Source organism: Numida meleagris, chromosome 4 (genome assembly GCF_002078875.1).
Source record: "Numida meleagris isolate 19003 breed g44 Domestic line chromosome 4, NumMel1.0, whole genome shotgun sequence".
In the NCBI taxonomy this organism is placed as follows: Eukaryota; Metazoa; Chordata; class Aves; order Galliformes; family Numididae; genus Numida; species Numida meleagris.
This window is the reverse complement of record NC_034412.1, coordinates 4543026-4568641: the sequence shown is the minus strand read 5'-3', so window position 1 is coordinate 4568641 and position 25616 is coordinate 4543026. Positions and strand designations below refer to the sequence as shown.

The window sequence follows — 25616 nt, the reverse complement described above, 5'->3', positions numbered from 1 at the left end:
GCCGCCCCTAGCCGCCCCTAGGTGCCGCGGCGCGGGCGGAGGGGCAGGGGCGGCGGCGGCAGCTTCTCCCTCCCCGGCAGCCCCGCATGAGGGGAGGCGTTAAATAGCGCTAGCGCCGCGCCGGCCGCCACTGCCAGCTCGGTGGTGGCGGGGCCGCCTCGCCGGCGGCGGCGGAGGAAACATGGCGAGCGACTCGCCGGCGCGGAGCCTGGACGAGATCGACCTCTCGGCGCTGCGGGTGAGGCGGGCGGCAGCGGGCAGCGGGGCGGAACGGGGCCGCGCTGCGGGCGGTGCACATGTGTGGGAGCGCGCGGGGCTGTGTGTGCGGACGTGCCTGCGCCTGTGTAGGTGCATGTGCCTATAGCCCTGCGTGCGTACGGTGCGTGTGCATGCACCCTGCGTCTGTGTAAATGTGTGTGTGCGCCTGTCCCTGGATGTGTAGAAATGTATGTGCGTATAGCCCTGCTTTTATACAAGCGTACGTGCCGGTATCCGTGTCTGTGGAAATGCGCGTGCATGTGCCCTGCGTCTAGATAAACGCGTGTACGTATACCCCCGTGTGTGTGTGTGTGTAAATGTACGTGCATGCAGCCTGCCCGCATGCAAATGCGGGTATGCACATAGGCACGTATATACGCGCGTGCCCCCGTGCGCACACATGTGCGGATGTGCGTACGCCCGTGTGTACGCACCCGGACGGGCACACGGGCGTGTGTGTATACGCCCAGTGCCCGCGTTTCCCCCCTCCACCTCCCGCCGGCCCCGGGCTGTGGGGCCGCTCCCCGCTGTGATTTGGGGTGGGGGGCAGCGCGGTGCTCCCCCCGCCCACAGCGGGGCTGGGCAGCGCCGCGTCTCGTCGCGCTCCGTTAATCGGTCCCGTGGCTGCGTGCACGCGGGGACGCCCGGCCGGGGATGCGGGATGGATGCGGATGCGGGATGCGGATGCTCGCGCTGCTTCCCACGCAGCCCCGCTCCAAGCGCCCGCTGTGCCCCCTCCTCGCTTCCCCCTTTGAGATATCGCTGTCCTGCTGCCATACCCTTGAAATGTCGAACGTGTCAGCTTCCCCCTGTGGCCCGATGCCACCCCCAGGTCGTTTTTCCTGCAAGTTTTTTTTTTTTTTTTTTTCCTTTTTTTCCCCTTCCTCTTCATCCCTTTGCTCTTAGCAGCTTGCTGCTGGAGATGGGAGGCTGCTTCCCTCAACCTTCTGGCATAGGGAAATAAATAAAATTAAGCGGAACCCGCTGAGGACCAGCACAAGTATATTTTTGGAGACATTATTTGCTTCAGTGCAAAAAAAAAAAAAAAAAAAAAATCTATCTTTGTTCACTTGCCCTACTTTCTTCATGGTGAGTTTCTGGTTGATTAATAGTGTAAGTGATTGCTCAGCAGGACGCAGTGCACACCAGGCTGGGACCCACCGCCGTCCCGCAGGGAGTGGACCTGCACTGGTCCCTTCCCTATTGGGTGGGAGGGAGCTGGAGCCAGTGGGGTTAATCGGGGGTAGCAGTGTCCTTGGGGGGGAAGGGAGAGCCCTCTGCTTCTCCCCCACCCCCCTTAGCCATGTATGTATCTATATTTAACCATCAGCGTTAGGAGCTGTGTGTGAATCAGGTCACTAGTTCTTTTTAAGACTACCCCCATGTGCTTAGCTCTTCTGTTCTTGTGGCATTTAAATAGTGCTGTGCTTAAGATGCAGCCTGGATTTTGTTTTCTTTTTATAAGGAAATCTTTACCCCTGCCTGTCTGCAAGCCCCCAGGGCATGGGGACATGAAACCCCCCCTGGCAGGGCTTCACAGGAAGGCTGCTCCTGCAGGAATGGGATTTGGGGAGTCCCATTATAAAAATGGGATTTTTGGACTCCCACTATAAAATTAGGATTAGAAAAAGTTGGCTGCATCTCGGAGCCGGTCTCCTGATGGGGAGAGAGACCTGTTATGGCACTTTCCTTTAAATTATGAGAGATGTATTGGTTTATAAGTAAGACAAGAATAGGGCTTTAATTTGCCAAGGAATAGATCTTCTTCTAAACTAAGCTATTTTAGCACTTAGAATAATTGTTAAAGGTCATAAATTCAGCAGATCGGGCAAGAAGCGTGAATCACTCCGCAGCGTCTGAATCAGAAATCAATAGTAAATTTGCTGCCTGAGCACAAAACTCGGCAGCAAGGAGTAATTCCCCAAGCCTTGCAAGATTTCATTTATGAGAAGATCAGAGGAATGTCGGGTGGATGCTGTGGATGGGTCTGGGTGGGGGAGCTGCTGTTGTGTGTCTGCACAGAGGGGTGAGGGGTGGTTGCTGGGGGTGACTTAAAATCCAGGAAGGGGGAGAATGATTTCTTCTTAGCAGTGGGGAGAGGAAGCTCTTGGGCTGCTTATCACCAAGTTTGAGTCACCGAGGTGTTCCAGGAGGTTGGGTTTGCAGAACAACATGCCAACGCCTATAAAAGAAAAGGTGGACCTCTGCCAGAGCGCCTCATCCCACTGGAGCAGGAAGATGTGTGCAGGGCTGGGCACAGAGGGGGCATCAAGGCCCCCGTGCACTTGTGCTTTGCCACATTGGTTTATGTTGGCTGTGCAGCTGTGCTATGTTGCTTCATGCGATCACAGCCCGGAACAAAGCACCAAATTCTGATTGCAATGCATGGCCTGCTGCAGCTTAGAGCACACCTCGGGCTTGCTCCTGCCTCCTTTGCAACATATTTCTATCAATCATGTTATCCCGTGCTCATTGCCATGGTAGCCAGGTGTCCCCGTGTCAGCACAGCGAGGATTGCAGGGAGAAGCTCCGGCATCAGGAAGGCTCTTACAATAGAGGTCTTCGTAGTGCTGGTAATGAGCATTGTTAATGTTGCAGAAAACTGTAATTTAAAATGATGAGGCCATTGAACAGGTAGTGCTGCGTATTACACTGACAAGGGGATAAGATAAACTGCATTATAATGTTCTTTTGTCCGGGCTGGGAGGTATTTCTGCTGGTCTGCTCAGCATGGTGAATAGCCCCACGGCCTGGCATTGCTATTAGCAGAATCATGATTAATGCAGGGATTTACGCAGGCTGTTGACAGAGCAGATTTTTTTTTTTTTTTTTGGTAAGAAAATGAGAACGCGTGTGAGCAGCGATGCAGCAGTCTGTGCTCCGTGGTGCTGCATGCACAGCTGAGCACCACAGGAGAGCAGTCAGAAGGACGGCACTGGCTTCTCGCTCTTCCCATTTGATTTCGGAGTGTGTCTGGGTGAATGCTGTCATCTCGCGCTGAAGCCAGTGGCCTCGATCCCTCTAAAATATCCAGGTCAATAGCTTTCCCTCCACCATGTCTGTTTGCAGCCAGGCTCCTGGCTGACATGAGGCGATGGCCGCAGGCTGTACAGCTGCAGCAGCAGCGGAGGATGCTCTTGGGGTGCTCTGCCTGGAGCTGGCCCTATCCCCTGCTCATGCTCTGCCCTGTGTGGGGGACTCAGGACAAAGATCCCCTGCTTGCAGCTGTGCCTCTCAGGCCTGGGAATGGGCTCACCTGGGCTTGGCAGAGGGTTTTCTGCTTAAAAACAGCCTTTTGGGGGGGAAGGAGCAATTGTTTTCTTTGTGTACCTGGATGTTGCTCTGTTTTGGGCTCGTTAACAAAAATCAAGGCTTTGCTATTTACTTCTGCAGAGTGCTGACCGTGCACTCTCTGGAAACTGGATCCTAAAATCGCTGGTTGTTTTGGGAACGCCTGGCCTTTGGTGCTCGGGCTGGGAGAGGAGGCAGCGCGGAGTTAAGGAGCTGGTGGGTATTAGCTGTTGCTGGGAAGAATTGGATGAAACCCAAAAATGTCACTGCTGTTCCTCTAGATGTGCTTTGTACAGAAGTGGAGCTCAGTGGCCATTTGTTTGCGTTAGTTGATGATTGTCAGTGAAGATTAAGAACTCTCATACTAAAATCAAAGCAAACAAACAAAAAAAGCCCCAACGTGCTGGTAGTGCCCTGTGCTCAGAACTTGATCGTGTTACGGAGTATTTCAGAATCATTAAAGATTTAGGAGAAGTCCTAATGGGGTATAAGCACTACAGACACCACTTGGGAGCATTATCTCTGCAGCATTACGTTAAGCCTCTTCTTCCAACTCCTTTTAAAAAACCGTAGCCCAACAGAATTGAGGCAGATTTTGCAAAGGTCACCTTCTTCCTAAATAGAAAGAGGAACTAATTTTACTAGAGATGACTTCTGGAGATGAAGATTAAAGTCATCTTTATGTTGTGTTTTACATGTTACGCTACCATGCAAAATTTGGGACCTGTGTTCAGCAAAAGTGTATATTTAGCTGCAACTTGTGAGGTTAGACCCCCTTGGAAGTCGTCCATCTGTGTAAGCTATGGACTGTGACTATGCCTGTGGACTTGGTAAATTTGGAGCCTTTTTTTATTTTATAAACATAAAACCTCAGTCTCTGAATAATCCCTGAAGGAATGAAAATGTCCAGGTCTGAGCCCTGCTTCTCTATCTCACTTCCACCCCTCAAGCCAGCAGTGCTGGCTGTGGTGCAGCCACTGTGTTCTTCCCATACATGCATCTTGTATGCATGTTCATGAAAAGTTACATCAGAAACAGAGCTGTCTTCTGTCCAGCCCTCTAGCATGGCTGCTATTTTTCACCTTTTGGAGCTGTGCAGCCCAAATGTTGCTGTGCTGCAGCCTCCACATCTCCTCCAGCTCAGGTTGCTTACTCTGCCTGATTTCTGGAGATCCTCCACAACAGTAGAAGTAGATGGTAAGTGTGAGGAGGTTTTTTCCTTGCTGTGTGGGGGTGGTTTTTACCTGCCAGTAGTAAATGCAGTGGTACAGTTTATGTGGGGCGAAGGGGGAAAACCATTTCCATTCGATCAGTACGTAAATGCCCTGAAATTAATCACCGCGCTAAGGAAGAGGTGCACTTGAAAGTCATTATTTCTGTGTTGCCAGGTCACACATAAGCTGCTGTCACACCCCGAGCCTGGACTCTGAGCTGCTCTCTGCAGACCAGGCCTGGCTGCCTCTTAACGCACCCACAGCCACTGTGCACCCGTCATTATATACATCTGCACCAGGCTGTGCCTCAGCCCTGCGAGCAAGGACACAGTATTGATCCCTGTCTGATGTCTTCCTGCCTAAAATACAGATGGGGAGAATCCTGCCAGTTCTCCCATGCGTGCCCCAGGGAGAAGCTAGCTTAGGCATGAGTCTGGGAGGTGTGGAAGGAGCAGCGGCAGCCATGGGACACGGTGTTGGGGTGTGAAGGGTGAGGCGCTGCGCCTTGGCTGCATGGTTGTTTCCCCACCCAGCTGGCTGCAGTCATTTGTGGCTCCATTAAATCAGGGTTGCTGTCCCCTCTCCCTGTCCCCTTTTGTCACTTTGAACCACAGCCTTGCATTGACAATGACAATGACAATGGGTTGCCTGCTCCGTTCTCAGGAAAACAAGTGATTTAAAACAGGTTTGATGTTCTGCATGTAAATCGCTTACGATTTCTAACAGGATTACCTAACAAACACAATCCTGCACAAATGAGGACCCCTCCTCTGCCCACGTTCTCTCTCTGGGATGGTTTGAGATGAACCCTTTGTGGGGCCAAGTGACCGCATCCCACGGGGTGATGATGCTCAGCACGTAGGAACCAGTCCTGGGGTGCTCGCCCTTGGTAGTGGGAGGAGAGGCAAAGCAAGCAAGGTTGTGTAACACCGATAAGAAGTTTAATCAGACCTCAGTTACGGCTCTCTGCACGCCTGATTTTATTTTGTCATGGCAAATGCTTTGAGAGCGCAGAGAGCCATTTTCCCTTTGATCTGGAATGTTGCTTTTCAGTGTTAATTTTCGGTGGTGCATGCCAGAAGTTCAAGGTTCTGTATCGGCAGTAAATTATAGACGATTGTAATCAGACAGCCAGCACTGGGTAATCCAGATGCGCCTTGGGTTGCTGAGAACCAGTGCTTCCTCCTGCAGTAGGTGAGCAAACAGCCTTCACCGCCCCACGCTCAGCTGACGAGTCGCTGCGAATGCAGCAGGAGCTATGCACTTTGTTCTGCTGCTGATAACCAGCTCTGCTACGGAAAGTCTATCAGATATTAATGGCTTCGTGCAAACACCGCCCTCTTGCCATTAAGTGAGAGCGGCTTGCTTCACGCGGTCCCATCCTTCCCCCGTACAGGCTGTGGTGGCCTCTGGCAGGTGCAGGCCTCGCTGTGAGCTGCTCTGCTGAGTAAAGCCTGAGCAGCCCCGGCGTAACATCCTCTCTGTTTTAATGCTGCCACTGCAGCGAGGGTGGGCGGATGTGTTTCTGTTCGTGTGAGCGCACGTGTGGTTTTCAGCTCCAGCATGCATGAAACCTTTTGTTACAGTTATTGCTTGCTTCCTTCGGCGGTGTCATTTCAGAGTACGGAAAGAGATAAATTGTTTAGCTCTTCTGGAAACAGCACTTTTCTGAAGCCAAGGATATTGCGAAGGATGTATATTCCTTTATAAACTAACAAAGAATCCAAAGTTCCATTTCGGTGGCTGACACTTCCCCCTCGTTCTCCCGCCTTTTAAAAATTCTCTTTGCTCCTAATTTTGAAACTCAGCAGGAAAAAGCCTACTGCCAGCTGAGTCATGTGCTCGGTGCATGACAGAAGCGACTGTTTGGGACCATGCCCTTAATCTGCTGGATGGAGCCTTTAGGATGCATTTGAGGCAGCAGAGCTTTTGCCGAGGAAGAGATCGCACAGCTTGAATGTAATAAAATGTGCCTAATAACGGCTGTAGCGTGCTGCAGAAATACAAGAGATCAAAGCTTCAGAGGCATTTATTTTCATAATTTGTGGGTCAGATCCTTGCAGGACTAATTGGGTGCTGTTTGATGTCCAGGCAACAATAGAAATCTCGCTGTAAATCAGCATAGACTTGCCTTTTCCTTTCTCTTTTGTACAAAAGCATAAAAGCTTAGTATGATTTTGAGATAAACTGACAAAAGAGAAGTTGCAGATCTCCTTCCTGTCTTGCTGCCATGCTTCTTAGGAGTATTGCACTGTGGGCCACGTGGCTGATACAGCAAGTGGCTCAGATCGCGTGTACCTGGCACACAGACCTTCAAAACGGCCCCAAATTTCCAGATCAGATCTGTGCGTTTATAGTTGACATCGATGGCAGAAATTTATGTTGTTTGAAATGCGACATACATGGTTTTAGCATGTAGAAAATGAGTATGGAGCTGAGTTCTGTGGGCCAAAAGCAGCCAGATTTGGGGTGAAGGAAGGGGCATGGGACAAGGAGGAGGGATCTGTGGAGGAGGGAAGAAATGGTAATAAAAAGTCACTGTCTCTACTAGAGTAAGGGAAATAAATTAGCTGCAAATCTTTCTTCTGTGGAGGCTGGCTGATGCTGAAAGCTAGCAGGTTACCCTAGAGCCACAGGTATCCCTGTGCAGCTTGGTGATGGATGAGGTGGGTAAGTTTTCCTGTTTCCTACAATACAGTGAGAAAAGCAGAGAGGAAGGCGCAGACCCTCTGGGAGTGCCGCTCTTCCTCAGTCAGGCTTGCTGTTCCCATTGCTTTTGGGTGTTGTTGCATTTGCTGTGAACCAGAACTTGCATGTGAAAGATGGCTGGAAAAGGAGGGCACTGCACTTGAACCTCTGTGTGTTGCATTTTCTCCTCCTCTAAGGGCATGCCAAGGAGGGCTTCTTTTGTGTGTCCGTAGTTTTCTCCATCTAGAAATATGGATGTGCAGAAAATGGTTGTGCTTTGAACTAAAACCAGAGGCCAAGGCAACAAAATTAAAAGGGCTTTAAATGCGTTTTCTGGCCATGCAGACAGGCTGTCTTTGCTGCAATAAATCTTCAGCATTCATGTATTGATTAGTCTCAGTAAATACTGTGATGACTCCGTCCTTCCTATTTCTATTCTGTGGGGATCAGTGTATTAGTATGTTTCAAGAGGCTGTAATAGCCAAATGGGATTCCAGTAGTGAGAGTGGTTTTCAGATGGTTTCCAAAGTGAATCTCTCAGCCACTGTGACTATCCCTGCTCCCTATTAGAATGTTTGGCTGCTATAAATACCAACGCAGAGTGCTGTGCTGGTGACTGGGCTGGTCACGGCTGTGTTTTCTAATGGACAAAACCATGTTTTCTGAGCCAAGTGCCCTGGAGTGGTCATGCCCATCCCTGGCAGGGATGCTGAGGGATCTCAGCTGTCCTCTCCTAATTTAGTGGCTGGGGAGCTCTGTCTCCACAAGACACCTGACGGTGTCTAAATTCAGTACTGGAAATACTCTGCCATGAGTTGCATGCATTTGCTCAATACTCCCAGTGAAATGTGGTGCTGCCTAGCTAACTGTAGTCTGAAAAGGACTCCTTTTCTACCTGTTCTGCTCATAGCTTGTAATAGCTTCTTATTAGTCATGTGTAGATGGACGTAGTTCAAAGTGGTTTTGTTTGCTGGGCTTTGCACCTGCTCTTGGAGGCAGCGATGTGGTGTGGCTGCCCAGTGGTGGTTGTGTTTGAGCTCTGGACCAGCCCCAGGTTCTTGGAAAATTGGCATGATAAAGTAGAAAAAGCAAGAAGATGGAAGGAACAGCAACCTGTTAACACTGGAGGAGCAGCACTGGGTGGAGGTATGGAGAACTGCTCGCTTCAGTCATTCAGTGCCATAGCTGAAAACGCATTTGCATGCCCAGTTTTTGTGACTACCCTGCAGTGAAATAGCTCCTCCAGGCATAGTTCGGGCCATGAGGAGAAAACCCAAGCTTCTCATGAGACAGTAGATGGGAAGGCAGGAGAGAGAAGATGTAACATTAGCATAACAATATACCTGTAGTTCAACTTGAAGGAAATAATTGAAGAATCGCTGTCGCTTATGATGATGACCTCTGCTGAGATGACTCACACTGCAATGTAATATGAGTCACTTCTTAATGGTGGCCTGTTAAAGGAGAAAGTGCCAAATCCTGGTAACTTGTTGTGTGTTATAAAAGCCAGGGCAAGGAAGAGCGTTCAGGATATTGCTGCTTAAAAATTGCTGACACTTTGAGCTTTGAAGAACCTTTACTGGGCTCTTGGGGACCCTGACATGAAAAGGCAAAGGCCCTGACGAGGAACACTGCTTTCACTTCTGCTTAAAAGAGCCTTCTGCCTTCCTTGCCCCCTGCATGAGTGAAATATTGTCAGAGCGTGGGAGCCATGGTCACCTCTGCAAAGTCTGCCTGGCAAGGGCTTTGCCTGGGGTTGGAAGTCTGGAGGGCAGCCTGGCGGCCCGGCCAAGGCATGATGGCAGAGCAGGGGTGATTTGAACAAGACCCACCACCATGAGGGGAGGGGAAGCCAAGGGATGGCCTGTGGTTGTGTCCTTGCCTTCAGCCAGGGCTTTGATGGGTGCAGTCTCCCTGTAAATTCACCTCTGACGTCTGCCAAGAGGGTGCAGGATGAGTTTATGGCTGTTAATGATCTGGAGTGCTCCAGTAGCAATTGACTGAGTACCTGCCTGTTAATCATCTACTAGCTGACTTAAATGGTTCTTCATGTTGGACTGCTGCTTTTCCTCAATAAATGAGGTTTTACGATCCACAGAAGAAAGCGAGAGCCTGACAGTAAGACGTTATGGCTCTGGGCAGGAGCTCGCTGAGAAGCCATGAGTGGATCAGGGCCGGGGCACAGCTCTGGAGGCTCTGCCCTGCCCTCTTCATGTGGTTGAGGCACCTTGCTCCTCACCAAGGACTTCTGTTTTCTGAGCTTTCATTCCTGGAACCTGCTGGCCTCCTGTCCCACACTTCTGCCACCTGCTTTGTGGTCTCTCTTGCCTTCTGCACCTGGCTGGCTGACATGGGCTGCTGGAGCAGCTCCTGCTGGTCCTACCACAGATAGGGAGGTAGTAGTGAAGGGCTGTGGAGGAAGGCTGAGGCCTTGAGATGGGAAGGACTGGGCCTGAAGGAGGAAAGATTTGTGTCCAGGGGTTGCCATCAAGGCAGTCTGAGTATTTAAGAAGCAAACAAAGGACGCTGAATATGTGAGTGGTTGCATTGCAGAAAACTGTGGTATAGTGCCTTAGCAGCTGAGCTCCCTGGTAGAAGGAGGAACATTTCATTACGAAGGGAAGCTGGCAGTGCAGTGGGACCAAGGCTACCTATAAATCTTCCTTTGTCTTACTCCTTTGAGAGCACGCATCCTCTTTGCCAAAGCCCTGCCATTACTCCTGCTGCTCTTGGGAGGTGCTGTCATGCCTCTCTTACCATCCTTCTCAACCTCAGTGTCAGAAGGACCCACTGTAAGGAGGCTTTTTGGTAGAGCAAATGAGTGCAGAATACTTTGAGCATTCAGCTGGATCCTGGGTGCCATCTATTCCCTTGGATTGAACTTCAGGCTGGTTCATGGATCTGCTGATGTCCTGAGAGAAGGCCTAAGCAAAGGGTTTATCCTGTGGTTCAATTTGTTCGCACCTGGGGCTGGTAATGGTCAGATGGGCAGAGCTCCCCTCCATTACCCTTCAAAACTGCTGTTCAGACTCACTGGAGTGTATACGAAGTTGCTCAAAGGGAGGAGTGCCTAGTAGGTAGATAGATTATCATGTCCCCTTCCCCCATAAATGAAAATTAAGCGGTGGTGTGAATGAAGGAGATGTGATGCATGTTCAAAGCCAGAGTCACTTTGCCGAGAGCCTTTCATGTGAAGTTGTAGTTTTACTTCTGCCATTGCATGTGATCTCTTCCATGCAGTTGGTTTAAAGCAAAGTGCCTGCATGAGTGCTGGCCAGCAGAGAAAGCATCCTCTAGAGAAGATGCAAGAGCCCTGCTCATTATCAGAACCAAGAAACACTGCTCCAAGCTAATCTGGCTGCCTAAAAATAGCAGTAGTAGTAGGGGGAGGGATTGTCTTCTCTGCGCATTTGCCCTTGATTTTCCTGACATTTTGCTGCTCTATATTATGTGTTTTGTAGGGGAGACTCTGTCATGGTCACACTGGAGCAATTCATGTGAGCACGTGCTCATGTCAAAAAGCATTGGGGAGGAAGGCCTAGAGGCTTGTTCAGGGTGTAGTAGTTAACTCTCGCAGTGCAGTTGTATTCAGGTTTATTTCCTTGTTCTCCTGCACCTCTCAGGTTCGCACATTCTCTTGGTGTGATCTTGAAGCCCCCACCAGGGGTGTCTCTGAAGAAGGGCTGGGGCTGGAAGCAAGGCTGTGGTGTGGGCCGGGCCCTGGGTGCAGTGAGGCGGTGGGAGCAGGGTCATCCATTGTGTGTGCACCTCGCCAGGGTCCTTCCTCAGTTGGAGGCTGCAGCATCTGCTTTGCAGATAAAAATAAAAAATAATAAATATATCACTCATGAAACTTAATTACTCTGTTACTGTTACTGCGCATTTAAAACCCAAGTTTCATAACTGCCTTGTGATATCTGCGTTTACGTTCCTTTTTGGTATTATGCAAGCAGCTCACCTTGTGATTATGAAAGACTGAAATGTGCTTTCTAATACTCACCCTCGGTTTCTCAACGAGTCCATAAAACCTCTTCTGCTTTCCATTAATTATGGAACAATAAGGTATTTTTCTCTTCTCTTAAAAGTTTCTTAGCCCTCTACCTATGTTTTTTCCAAGTTCTGCTCCTCAGAGACAGTGCTGCTCCGTGTGGTTGGACAGGAGCGGACATACCTCCTGTCCTTCACTGTGCTCTACCCCACTCAGATCCGTCTTGGAGCAGAGGTCTTACTGCACTGGGACAGTCCCAGCTCATGTGCTGTTGCTGGCACTAGTGCTGGTGATGTGATCTGCTTACAGTGTTAGCTGAGGCAACTGGGAAAAGTGGGAAGGGGGCAAGATGGGGTGACTTCCTTTCCTTCCTGGAAGATCTGAATTACCTTGCTTGATAGCTGTTTTCCAAATGGAAGCTTGTATTAATAGCAGAAGAAGCCCTTTCTGCATCCTCCCAGAAGGGCTGGGAGTGCCCCACAAAGACTGTGGCAGAGCAGTGCAGGACCTGCCGTGTAAGCGAGGCCCTGTGAGCTGGGGCTCTGCTCTTCGACCGTGGGAACATGTTAGGTCTGCATTTACCTCATCTCCACATCCAGCTGTTGTGGGATAGTAGTGGTGGGTTTTTTTCTTCTTTTTTTTCTTTGCTTTCCTGTAGAGGGAAGGAATGTAAAGCTCTCCCAAAGCACAGATGGGGAATGCAATGCCTGAGCACGCTGAAGAGGGTGAATCCAGCCTCAGCAGCCAGTGCTGCTGCTCTGCTCTTTCATACTTGGATTTAAACACATCCGGAGATGCATAACTCTTTGCAGATGCTAATGAGGAGTTTACAGATAAGATCCCCTGTGAGGAAAGGAATGCTCAGATAGTCTTACAGCATGGGAAATCAAGGTGAGGGTTCAGGCATCTTGTCTGCGTTCCCTGCAGGCGCTGTGACCGTGGCAGAGTAGGGAGTAGAAGTCGAACCTTCTGGCCTCTCAACCTGTGCTTTAGTCATTAAACTATGCTCTCCTAAGATTAGATAAGGTGTGCTTTCAGTGCTAGCAAAGCTTGATGAGCAAATTCCTTCCAGTAAATGCTTTTCTTGTACATTAGCCAACACAGAATGAGGTTTGGGACACCAGGGAAGGGAAATAACTTGCAGTTGTCAATTTTCAGGAAGGAAATCAATCAGAGGAGGAGATAACCAGCAGGTTATGAATTTGTGACTGAGACCGGTGCACCAAAACAGGCAGCCACCAGTCGTGCAGGGAAATGGTAGACTGGTGTTATGAGTTAGAGCTAAAACAGCCCTCAGCGATGGGGACGGCCCTCTTCATCTCTTCCTGTCTTAGAGTAACTGGTGTGGGAAACCCATGATACAATCCTGCTGCCAGCAGCCTGCCACTGGTTTTAGCATCACTAACAATCTGGAGCTGTGACAAAATGTGGCACAGGGGTTTGCCAGGGCCCCCAGTCGATGATGTTGTTAACAGGGTTTTGCCTCAATATCGGGTTTCTGGTGGATCCAGTTGCAAAGATCTAATGTAATTTTCTTACGGCATGAACTGTACTAGCTCAGTGCTTGCTGTTACCCAGACCCAGAGCAACAATTCAGTACTGGCTTCAAGGTGCTTTCAGTCTGTGCAAACACTGGAAGCTGGACTGGTTTCCCAGCAGAATGAAATACTCGTTTCCAATACTTCAGGTCTTCAGAGGAGAGAAGGATTATAAGGGCATCTTGATCTCACGGTAATTTGTCTTCGTAGCTGTAGCCTGGGGCTGTGCAGCAGTCTGGAGCTCAGGTTTGCTGGGTCAGGTGAAGTGACATGGGTAGGCCTGCAGGCAGCTCTGCCGGGATTTAGGGTGGCCCTGCAGAACGCGGGGTCATGGCTGTGTTGAACAAGTCTCCAGCAGACCCTCGTCTGTCTCCAGTGACTTCAGGCAAAGAGAAAACCATCCCAGGCTTGGGTATGTGGAGAGCGTTTCGTGGGCTTGAGGGTAAAACATGGATAGAGTGGTGTGAAAGGGGCAGAGGTGGTGTCTTGGGCACTAACGTACACGAGATCTTTTGCAGCTTGTTTTACTCCTTGAGATGGAGTGTGTCACTGCGGCTGCTCTTGCGTGGATTTGATTTCTGGTTCTGCACACCCTTATCTGGCTCTGTAACCATTAGTTCTTCGTCTTGCCATCATGGAAAGCTGTGAGTTGTTTCATCTGATAAGACTGTTCTTATCAGCTCTCACGTTTATTATGTGGACTTAGAATTTTTCTAGGGGCTATAAAGGAGAGGATGGAGCCTGGGAATTGGAGTTAAGAAGTTGTTCCTCTTCTCTGCACAGACTGGTGAGATTTAAATAGGAAGTATGAATCTCTCCATTTGTCAAGCCAGTTCTCGGTTGTGTATCGTACCTAGAGAAAAGCACATTTCTCAAGACGTGCTTTCCTTCCTTACTTTGTGCAACGTCATCAAAATGCTCCTTCTGGCCTTTAAACCTGTGAACCTGCTTGTGAAATACTCAGAAACACTCAGGCTGAGTTTGCACCACTGTCTGTGTGCTGCACATTTTCCGTGTGGCTCTTATCTTGTTGTGCTTGGAAGGGCATAGAGCCTTCCTGAGCATGCAGGTTCCCAGTTTCTCCTAACAGTAGGCAGGTAAATGACTTTGGTGCTGCTTATTGGAGCCAGCTGAGGAGAGGTCCCCGCTCTCTCTCCTTGCTTGGCACGTTGTGCCGGTTGGGCTCTGGTCTGAATAACAGGAAATCATCATGACTAACGTTGTGCTGGTAGAAAAATTAATAGAGGTGAGTAATAGCACAAGATACATGGAAATCAACGTTTCTCTCCTTGGAGGCTGTAGATGTAATCCGCTTAATATTCTGTGGAACACAAGATTAATTTTCTTCAGGATAATATATGGGAGAGCTTTTCTTTGGAGTGCGCTGACAGAGGCATTGCTGCATTGCTGCAGCTGAGGGCAGGGAGTCGGAGGGGGAAGGATGCTGGCTGCTTGTGGAGGATTCAAGGATGGCGAAATCTGGCTAGAGGAGATCCAGCCCTTCCCTCCACTGCTCTCCTGAGCACCTGGGTGCTGGGCCGGTGCCTGCAGCAAATGGGAACAGCCCCAGCCCTGCACTTGTCCTCCTCCACAGTGTACCTGTGCTGTGGTTTGTGCTCGCTGAGCTTTGCAGAGGTTCCTTTAAAACAATGATGAACCAAAACCCCCGCTCTTCTTCTTTCCCAGGATGGAAAGAATGCAGCCACTTGCCAAGCCTAAGGAGGAGTAGATATAGCAGAAATAAATAAATCAAACTGATTTATTTTAAGTTGATTAATCTGATGTGTTCGTATTTTTCTAAAAAAAAAAAAATAAATAAATCCAGCCCTGGAGGTTTTAGCAAATCAAATAACAACAATGGCAATTAATTTAGCAGCAGTTACAAATGGTTCCCATCCCTGCACTGCATGACTCATATCGCTGCGTATGGGCCAGATCCTGCTTGGGGCTGTGCGGTTTCCCTTTGTGCTGTGGGCTGGGAGCTCAGGCTGGGCACCCAGTGCCTGCAGGAGGGCTTGGCTGCTGCCGGCTGCCATTGCGCCGTTGGAAGCCCAAGCACTATGCACTTCCCTGCTCTGTTTCCCTGTTTTGCACAGGTCTACAGCAGGCTGCTACCTGTGGTCTTGCAGGGCTTGCTTTGTTCCCATGTGTGTTGTGCTGATGGTTCCAGTCTGCTTGTGCGAGCTGATAAGGTTGGAGTCCTAGCAAAGAGCGTGTTGCTAGCAGAGGCCAGATAACGTCGTGGCTTGCTGCAGGGAACAGAGCGAGTGGAGAGCTCTGAAGGCAGGGAGGTGTCGTGTAATTTGATGGGAGCTGAACAGATCCCATGAAGCAAGAGGTTGGATTCCTGGAGCGTCACGGTGACTTGCAGACCAAAACCAGAACGGCTTCCTCGAATGCATGAGAAAGGTCCCTCTGTTTCACCTTGGTGAAGCACTGCTGTGGTACACATCGCACAAACTAAGCTTCATAATCCCTGCCCTCGGCTGGGACGCTGCCACTTAAAAGCAGCTCCCTGAATTTACCAGAGTGTTTTACAATGCAGGCCACCAAGAAGCAAGACATACAGAAGTTTTGCTACGGGATGTACTTTATGACTTGGCAAAAAATTATTGCAGTCATTTCAGTGAGCGTGGATTGTCTCTGACTGGGAGCAGTTCTTCTGGCATGCAGCAGGAAGGATCTTGCTTTTTCTGCTCTAGGACTTTTTGCTTCCCCCAGTGTGAGTGAGGGACTGTCAGAATCCAACCTTCGGGCTCCTGGAGTCTGGCATTCCTCAAGGCAGCCTGTGAAATGTAGGAGAAGGGTGCAAAGCCTTCCCTCCTCCTTCTCCACACCTTGTTCGCTCCTGGGTGAGAAAGATCTTTCCTGATATGAGACACAGAAATTAACACGCACACTTCATCTTTTTTTTTTTTTTTTGTAACTTTGCCAAGACAATTCCACGGAAGACGTGTTCTTAATGCATATTTCTGGGAGCTTGTTGAGTATAGTTGTGTTTTTTTTACCGTCTGTTGGCTGCATCTTGCAGACTTCGACAACTGGTGGGTCGCTAACTAATTTGATGTGATTTGCTCCCTGCATTGTCCTTCTTTGAAGCCGTTGCTACAGGAGGGTTACCTGATCCCTTCCTGCTCCCCAGCGCTCTCAAAGCCAAACATAAGGAGCTGATGCAAAGTGATGGCTGTGAGCAGACTTGGAAAAGCACTAGAACAGCAGCTATCTCCATCACCAGGTGATGGGTGAAAACTGGGCTGGTGCACCAGACTGGTCTGAATGCAGCAATGAGCTGATGTTTTCCAGGCATGTATGCAGGGATTTTGCCTTATTTTTCAACAAAATATTTAAAAATAGCGGCCATCATTTTGGGGTGTCCCTGTTGGGGGAGGGCAAGCAGGTGCTTTCCTGCCTGTGGTTGCAGCACATGGAGGACGAGCTGCCCACCCATGTCTCTCTCAGGACTAATGTGTAGCTCATGCTCCCAGTACCTCCACAAGGTGTTGAGGGTTTTTATCTTTCTTGCTTCTAAATGCCTTTTTGGAAGCAAAGTGTTCTTCCATCCTGAGGCATTTTTCTGGCCATCACTCTGGCTGCGAGGAAGGAGCAGGGCTGCCTTCCTTGATGAAGGCAGTCAGACACCTGAGCTCGGCAGCCTCTGGAGAAGGCTGCAGTGTCCAGCTTGGAAAGGTGCACCTGTCTGTAAGGGTGACAGCTCAACACTATCCACAGGCCCAAGCACAAACGTGACCTGCAGTGTGGGACGCTGAGTTTTTGCCTGCGTGTTAGGGAGGGCTCTCTGCTTTTGGTGCTGAGCTTGGCAGTGACCTTGCTTTCAGAGCGTGCCTCCAGGAGTGGTATGTGAAGAGGCTGTAGTTCCTGAAGCGGCTGCTCTGATAAGTAATTAAACCAGCTCCTCTGAGAACCCATAAACCTTTGACTGCATTTACTAGTAGGTAGCAATATCAGCTTGATGAAAACATTTGCTGGCAGAGGAGACACTTCATTTCTCAGAGAGATGAGATCTAAACATTCAGGAATACTATCTTATTGGTCTGCAACCGCAGATGAGTGACTTCCAGTGTGGAGAGTGTCCGGCTGCTGCGCTCTAATTGATGTCTCGCGTCCTGAGAAGAGTGGCACAATACTAGTAGTGACTTAGATCTTCTGGGGACTATAGATATGATTTATAATTGGCTCTGTAGCTTTTTAGAGACACTGAGCTTAACCAAGCCTTTTATATATTGTCCTGTTGAGGTTGTGTGCTTGAATTAGACATACGTTGAAGTGGCTGGCTGTGCTGGGGCCGTATTCATCTGACGCGGGGCTCATTCAGCAGTACTGCTTTTGCTGGTCCGTCTGCACTGATTGACTGCCAGCTCTTCTAGGTGAACAATCTTCTGTGAATTGGAAGGAGTGTTTATCATGACTGCAAGCGATTGTGGAGGCCTTCCTGGGGATCTGTGGGATGTGCTGTACGACTTTTACAATCATATGAGTTCATCTTAGGTTTGGGGAAGTCAAGCTTTTAAATGAGGAGTAAGCAGAAATTCCTCGTCTCAAGGGTTACTGAATATCTCAGTCAGCCTCTTCTTGCCATGATAAGACTTGAAGTCAGATGGTGCTTCAAGTCAAAACTCATTGACTCTTGCTTAAGGTACGTGAGGACTGGATGGAAGTACCTTGATGCTAGTGATGCATGGCTCAAGCTCTTGAGGCAGTGAAGAGGCTTGGACCCTTCTTGTTCTGGTCGGTGTATCTTGTGGTTGGTTTTTTCTTATACTGGGCTACTCCAGTGTGCCCTCCAGGAGAAAGGTTGGTTTTTATGTATGTCGGTGTAGTCATTGCTGTCCCTTACTAGTATTTCTAGTGGGATCTATTAGCTGAAGCGGTGCAAACACATTATCTTGGTTTGGTATGCCTGTCTTTCTAGGCTTGTACGTGTTTGTTATTGACTTAAGTGTCCCTACATCTTGTGTTTTGCATTTATAGACGCTGTACAGACTAGCTATTTTTCCTTTTGATGTAATAGGAAGGAGAATCTCAGAAGAACTCTGACTTTTGCATGGGCAAGTGCTGGTCTGTAAGCAGGAAATGTGGCATAGGTCAGTATATTGCAGCTTCAGTGGTTTGGCCCCGGTGGGACTGAGTGGAGGGGTTTTGCATGTATTTTCCTGTTCTTCCTTCAGTGGAGTCGCTGGTTATACTTTTGGCAGCTACAAATTCACACTTATGTCTTCAGTTGGACAGGCAGTAGTTGGAGTAACCCTGCTTTATTGATTAAAAAGCCCAGTGTGGTCATTAGTTCTTACTTGATTCCACTTTTGCCGGCTATTGACCAGTCCTAACATTTTGGAAAGGGAGGAGGTGCACAGGTAGTGGCTGGTGCTAAGCAAGAAGCTGGGGAAAGGAATGTGGGAGGCCTTGGGGAGCTGGTGGGGGATTTAGATGGGCAAAGCCCCAAAGTGACTCTCAGTGAGGACTGGAGGAAGGCCTCCTCGTGAGATGCTGAAGAGGAACGGTTTAGATAGATTTGTTAATAGGCTTCTCTCAGCTGTCAAGTGGAGAAATCTTTCTCCTGTTAATAGCTTAGCCTTGACAACAGTTTTTCTTACGCTGTATAGGAATGTTGTTTCTTGATGAACATCTTCATTTAAGATGTGGAACTGGGTGTTTGGGGGGTGAGGGAGGACAAACTACTTCTTTGGAATGAAATCAAAACCCTCAGCAAGCTCCTTATTACTCTTCCAAGTGGAGCAGCTTGTATTGCTTGAGTAGGCAGGCGGTGCAGTGGTAGATGGCATTGATGATAGCTTGTTTTGTGAGGCTCTGGATGGGTGGGCGAAGGAGGGTAAAAGTACCAAAGCTGGGAGAAGACGTGAGACTAAGCAATCTCTGAGAGGACTGAATAACACCTCGTAGTCCAGCATGGCTCTGCTTAAATCCTTGGGTTATAACCAAAGGAAAACAGCTCAGAAGTACCTGTGCAGCCTGTTGAGGTTTTTTTGTGCCACTTTTACTGTTGGCTAAAGGTATGTCTCTGCGATGGGAAGTGTTTGAAGCTCAGAAGGGTAATGTCCCCAGCCTCTTTTTCTGTAGCTTGATCAGTATTTTGTTGCCTTGGCCTTTGCCGTCCTACTTTGCTTGCTGTTGTCTGCAGCTGTATTAGCAATCCTCTCCTGGCTCATGCAGTCCATCTTCGTATTACTCACAGGGTTGTTAACGAGAAGAGCCTTGGAGATGGAGACAACTAGTTTATTATTAAAAAGCAACTGTGTCTTCAAGTACTCTTCAAAGCTCTCAATTTTTCTCTAAACTACATGCCTTTTGGGGCAGCTTCCCTAAGGGGAGCGGGACCTTGTTCTGTCAAATCAAACAAGTGCTTCAATTCCTGCTGTAGAAGCCAACATAAAAAGTATGGTAAAATGAGTGAGTTAATGTGTTTTCAGAGGGAACAGCAGCTGACTTCTTAGAGCTTGAGATTTCTCAGGTCTTAATGCTTGGGAGATGTGCGTGGCCTGCAATGACTTTGCTGCCATGAAGTGTGGCTTCACAGAGCATGACCCAGCTGGGACATCCGGCCTTGGGAAATAAAATCTGGGCAGGTATTTAGTATGGGGGCTGAAAGCTTGGTTCTTGTCCTTGTTCCTCGTAGTGATGTTTTTGCATAATCAGAAATACATTACCCGCATGGCAATTTCGCGTATCAAATTGCATTGCTGAAGGGCTTTTCTGGCTCTTGTGCATTCCTAGGAAAGTGTTTTCTCATACTGTAAATTAACAAGCTTCCTCCCCTGGTTGGAGCCCGATGGGGTCAGAAGCAGTGATGTTCTCCAGGCGGCTGTGTTGGTGCTTCCCGGGGCTGAAATGCTTCCTTGTGTCAGTGGGCCTTGTCCGAGCACAGGCACCTGCTCACAGAAGGAGCTCACCAGGTCTTGAGGGGCAGCAAGCAGACTGCTTTCTAAACCTGTCTTTGGTTCCTGAATGTGCCCGACCACTTTAATAGGATCTCCTGCTGAGGGTGTTTTATTAGGGAGCTGTAAGGCAGAGGCTCAGAGCGTCGTGCTGTTTGGGAATGTCAGCTGCACGGGCTTTATTCGTAGTGGAGATGAAAAACCTCTCCCAGCGCCACGGAGCTGCTGCAGCAACCCGGTGCCTGGGGACGCTCGTCGCTCACTGACCCGGAACGCTGTGCTGCTTTCCACTGCGCCGAGCGTTTTTCTTCTCTAGGGTTATAACATTTGCTTAATGACTGGTTATCTCCATGATTTTTGGCTGGAAGTTGTCATTAGCTGTTCAGAATTGGGGGAATAAGTGCACAATGATTACAGAGGCTCTGATCTCTCATTTCCCTTCCTGTGCCTTCGCAGCAATAGAAGTTTAATTGACATGCCCCTTGATTTCCCCCCCCAGCGTCTCTCCGCTGTTTCCTCACATAACCCCTTCTGTTAAATACCTTCAGTGTGTGCTGGAGGGGAGAAAAGTGAGGCTCCCCCAAGGAGCAGAGGCAAGTTGGGGAAACAGCCTGCACAGAAATGCTTCCATCCTTCCTCTTGTGTTTGTGGGCACCCACTTGGCAGTATTTAGGAACAGATCACGGGCGGTCTGCTAACTCAGTCATCTCCACGGTTGAACCGTGCAGCCCTTAGCTCCCTCCTTGTGCAAAGTGTTTGGATCCTTTGCATATGGGGCTCATCGGAACGTGAAGGTGTAGGCAGAGCTGAGCTGCCTTGTGCAGTCCTGCAGGTCCGTGCTGCGCTGAGCGGAGCCATTTTAACGAGGCGAGCGCTCCTGCTGCGAGCCCAGCTGCTGCTTGCTTCAGCCGATAAGTGCTTCAAAAAGGATGTGCGTGCTGGTGCCGGAGTTTGGATGCGTTCTGCTTTATCATCTCTGTGCAGAAGTCCCTTTTCTGGCAGTGCAACAGTTTTAAATACACAGTTGATTGAAATAGAGTATTTTTCCACGGTATTACTGAAGACGATTGTGCTCTTGCCTTGCTTTGTGTCTCGCTCTGTTCAGCCGCGTAGATCTTGATATCACCTACTTTTATGGGAGCTAGCTCAGGAGAATTCCCCTCCGGAACTTCATCCTGTCCTGGTGCAGCTGCAGAAGCAGAGCTAGATGTGACATGGGAGGATTTGGGTGTCAGCCTGCCCTGCCCAGAGCTCTGCGCAGCCTTCACCATGAGTGCTGCTATGTGACTGTTTCCTTTCCCATCGCAGCTGAGATGCTGGGCTGGGCTCTCTGTTGCCTTGCGGAGAGCCTGAAGACTGAGCTTGCCCGGGGCCAGGATGTGCAGCTCTACCAGCACAACTCCAGGCAGCAGCGTTTCTGTTTGTGGTGCTTTGAATGAACGTTGTCTGTCATGCAGAGCACCTGTGCTTTGCAGTGCTCAAAGCACAGCCCTATCTAGCGCTGGTTTTGCCCCTGCCTCTCTGCTCCAATCCTTTGTTCTGGAGCCAGGGAGGGGGAAGGAGGACCTGTCTGCTGCTGTACATCTCTCAGCAGAGCCTGGCGGTGCTACGATAATGCAGACCGTTTTCTGCATGATGCTCATGTAAAGCTGAAAATTGTTCCTGGGTTTATCTCAAATGCTGGTTCTTTAACCAGTTTTCAAAAGCACGACCTCTTCCAGTTTCTCTGAACAGACAGACAAATCAATTGTATGTTTTCCCTTTTATTTGTTTTATATTCAGTTTAAACAAAGCCATAGTCTATGTGAAGCCATGGAAACAGGCTCACAGCAGCGTGCTGGGGTGGTCCTGCAGCCCCTCGGAGGGCAGGAGCACGGAGCCTGGGGCTGCTGCCAGCACTGGCGCAGTATCTGCAGCACGGGCTATATTTGGTCTGGGATTACTCCTGCCTGGCCTGGATTGGTCCCTAGCCAGGGCTCTGTGCTCTGTGTTTCTTTCCCTGGCTAGGCTAAAAGCCCCCATTCAGCGTGCTGTCCTGTTTTCCTCCCTCTGCACCCATCAGCTGGGGCTCTGCAGGAGTGACTGGGTCCCCCAGATTCCAAGGACGGTCCCCAGCAGCCATTGAGATGCAAAGCTCATCTCCAGTTCAGTGGAAAGAAGGATTTCTCCCTGCCCCATCCTCTGCAGTGTGTATTCTTGGAAGGCTCTTAGCAACACGCTACTGCTGGGCACTGTTTGGAGCAACGTTGTCCCTCTGAGAGCCCGTAGCATGGGAAAAAGCCGCGCCAAGGAGGGACTGCATTGCTGGGAGGAGCAAGCACGCTCTCCTCTGCGTTCCCGACGTGTTGCTAGGGCTGAGCTGAAATTCTGCCTCTTCCTGCAGCAGAAATGCTGCTCGTTACCTTGGCAATGCCCCTGCAAAAACACGAGGAAGAAGGGAGGTGGGAGGACGGTCGCGATGTGTGTGCCTTCACCTGGGTCCTGGGGTCTGCAGCCGTGCGGTGAGCGGGCACAGATGGACCTGGGGGTGCCCCATGGCTGGCATCCACATGTGGCATGAATGAGGGCTGACCCACAGATAGGGGTACTTGTGGGCTTGGGGAGCTGTGGAAAGAGGTCAGAAAACATAACGTGGAAAATGGGTCTCTTTATCAGAACTGGCCAGCTGCTTCCTTGGATGTGCTTCTCCAAGTCTCCTGATGATCTGCCCTAGGCACAGCTTTCTTCTCTCTTAATCTCCTAGTGAATATTCAAAAATAGATATACTTGTAACACTTGAAAAGCCTCTTTCAGAGTTGTTTCAGCACTGCAGAGAATAACCCTAAGGAAAGAAACTCAAAAAATAAACAGCAGCTGCTGTCATTTCCCCTCCCGCCTCCTTTCTCACCCAGTTTGTTAAAACTTGGTGCACTATTGCTTCCCTTTCCCATCTGTTTTTGGGGATAACTGCACTAGGTCAGCTCCAAGTGGTGAATAGCACTTTTGGGCCCCAGCTGGGCCGCTTTTGTTGGGTTTTCCCCGTACTGTTCTGTCTGCCCAGTCTGTGATTGGGAGCTGTGGGTGTTCAGCCCTGTGAATCAGGGAGCTGGGCCTATGGGAGGAGGTGTGCAAAGGCACAGTGTGGTGTTCCTGAAAGTATGCAGCTGGGGGAGAGGTGGCTTAATTTACTGGTGCTGTTATTAGATGTTGAACCTTGCTTGTCAGCTGCTCACAAAGACCCACTGTTTGACTTCTGGACCCACAAGTCATTCGGAGTCGATCCAGGCTTTGTGATGAGTGAAACCTCTACTTCCACAATCTGGCATTGTGATGAGGGGCTTCCCTTGCCATCACCCAGAGCAGGCTTTGGGTGGCTGATCTTCTTTCTCCTGTCGCAGAGTTGGTCATCTGTCAATGTTCCCATGGCCAACGCCAACCCTTATGCTCCTTCCTCCTCAAACACAGGGCCATGCAGGGATGGCTCGGCCACACGAGGTGGAGTAACAACACCCTGCTCAATGTTACTGCAATGCTGCTAATGCCTGTGTTGTCGGAAAAGCTTAAACCATGCAAAACATGTCGTAAAAATGTTCATCTCTTTGTAGAATAAGTCGAAGTATGGCTTATTAAATGTTCTTTTTTCCTTTTCTCCTAGGATCCTGCGGGAATCTTTGAGCTGGTGGAGCTTGTTGGCAATGGCACATACGGGCAGGTGTATAAGGTAAGGCTATGCTGATGTCTGAAGTGGGCTCTGTTGGCCATGTGTTGAACAGGGAGCATCCCAGTGCATCAGGCTGGTTGGGTTCCACCATGTTCAGGCCTGATTAGAACCTCTGCTGGACTTTGGCTTTTTGTTTGTGTGCTCAAGTACTGTGCATCACATGGAGCTTCCCTTAGTTCTGTAACTGTTGCTAAAAGAATGAATTGCTTTTTTTTCCCCCTCTCCCCCCCAAATTGCTTTTTATTGATTATGTGATGAGGAGGGAATGAGGAGTCTGTGGTATAATAGATAAATCTGGGTCTTTTCTGAAGAGCTGTATTATGGCCACAGGAGTCTGCCAAAGGGCCTGCTGCAGCCTGCTGCCCTGCCTGTACCGTGGGGCTAGCACTCAGGTGAGTTGCTGCCAAACCTGCTGCTCAGAAGGCTTGCTTTCAAACCCCTGCAAACATCAGTAAACAGAGCTCCAAGTGGGAGTACAAAGGAGAGCAGAATTATAAACCTGTGCATGAGCTTCTTTCAAAAAATGTTTGAAGTGTCCATCTTTTTCTGAAGTACATCAGCTGCCCCAGCACCTTCTAGCTTGAAGGATTTCCAGAAATTGTCGTCTTGGTGGTATTTTTGTTGTGGATGATTTTCATGAGATTGGGAAGGGTTGAGTTATTTCAAAGTGTGGGCTTATCTACACTTAATGTATGGTGTAAGAAAGTGTCATGTCACTTTTGCACGGTGGAATTCGCCAAGTATTTTGTGTCTGCTGGCAGACAATGGGCTCTGTTCTCCAGGGGTTTCTGTACATGTGGGCATTGATCTGTGTGTATGTGCACGTGTGTTCACACAGAGATCCCATTTGCCTGCCATGCCCGTGTTCCCTTTTGACAATAGAAATGGATACATTCATGTACCCTCCCTGGGTCAGTGTGAAAGCACTTGCCTGTCACCCAGTGAAAGACAGCGAGCTGTCCTTAATGAAGAGAAGAGAAGGGTGCTTAGAAAGCTACCTGTCAGGAGATATTTGTTCTGAATCCTGGTTTCCCCATCCTCCCACCGCCGTAGGCTAATTCCATCAATTCCACCACAGAAGAATTGAAGTGAACCGAGGATGAACTGAAACTTCTGGAGTTGAAAATGTGTGAATTTTTCAGCCTGGGATAAGTTTAAAACCAAACAGAACTTCCCTCCAAAACCCTTCTCACCAAGTTTGTGTTCCAGGAGCCCTCCCCTCGGCCTTGTGCTGCGGTTGTTTTTCTCCAGGAAGACGATGGTGTCTGTGTTCCCATTGTTCTCACCACAGGAGCTGGTCTCAGGGCTGTTTTTCTTTTCAGCCGCTCAAATAATGGTGGAGGGTGACCTAATTTTAACTTGTGCATATTTCTAACAATCAGTGGAAACTATGCACCTTTAACGGCCTTTTGAAAGTGTCATGTTTTTGTGGAAAGCTGAAAAGGGAAATAAACTATCTGATGCTCGCGCTGTTCTTTGCACAGCTCCACTGTGCGTGCTTTCTGTTGCAGTATTTGACTTTTTTCAGTGCGCCTTTATGAGATCTTAAAGTGGGGTGAGAACCATCCAGGAGCGTTCAGCTGTAGGATTTGGGGAGGAAATATATTCTGAACGCTTTGGTTTTTCTTTTTCTCCTTCTGTACGAAGAAAATCCTCCCTTCTGCTGTCTTTAACTGGCTGGAGCAATCAGATTGTCCCCGATGTGATCCACTTGCTGGCGGTGCCAGACAGGATGGTGATGGGGAGGGGGGAAGCTGCTGTCCAAACCCGGTTAGTAAGTATTGAGGTATGAATTCAGGCTAAGGCTGAGCTCAGAGTTCTCCGAAATTGAAGTCTTGGAGTAGCATCCACTTTATAAACAAAAGGAGACTTTGATATAAAGCACACATAACTGTTTATGGTGTCCCACCCTAAAACCTAGCGCAGAAATAAGATCTCTGCGATTCTTTTCCTCCAGATACCGCCGCTGTATTTATCTCTCAAAGCAAAACAAATGGAACAGCTTTTGAGACACTTAGACCTTCTGGC

General features: G+C 49.2%; 1 protein-coding gene across 2 annotated transcripts in view; it reads left to right on the top strand.

Annotated features, from left to right (window-relative positions):
* Positions 1-25616, top strand: part of TNIK (TRAF2 and NCK interacting kinase) — a 137857-nt gene continuing 112241 nt past the window's right edge. For both annotated transcript variants that reach the window (XM_021393643.1, XM_021393641.1), the window contains exons 1-2: positions 1-238; positions 23523-23588. In XM_021393643.1, the coding sequence (XP_021249318.1) occupies positions 182-238; positions 23523-23588 (123 nt within the window). In that variant the 5' untranslated portion in view covers positions 1-181. The remainder of the gene's footprint in view (positions 239-23522; positions 23589-25616) is intronic.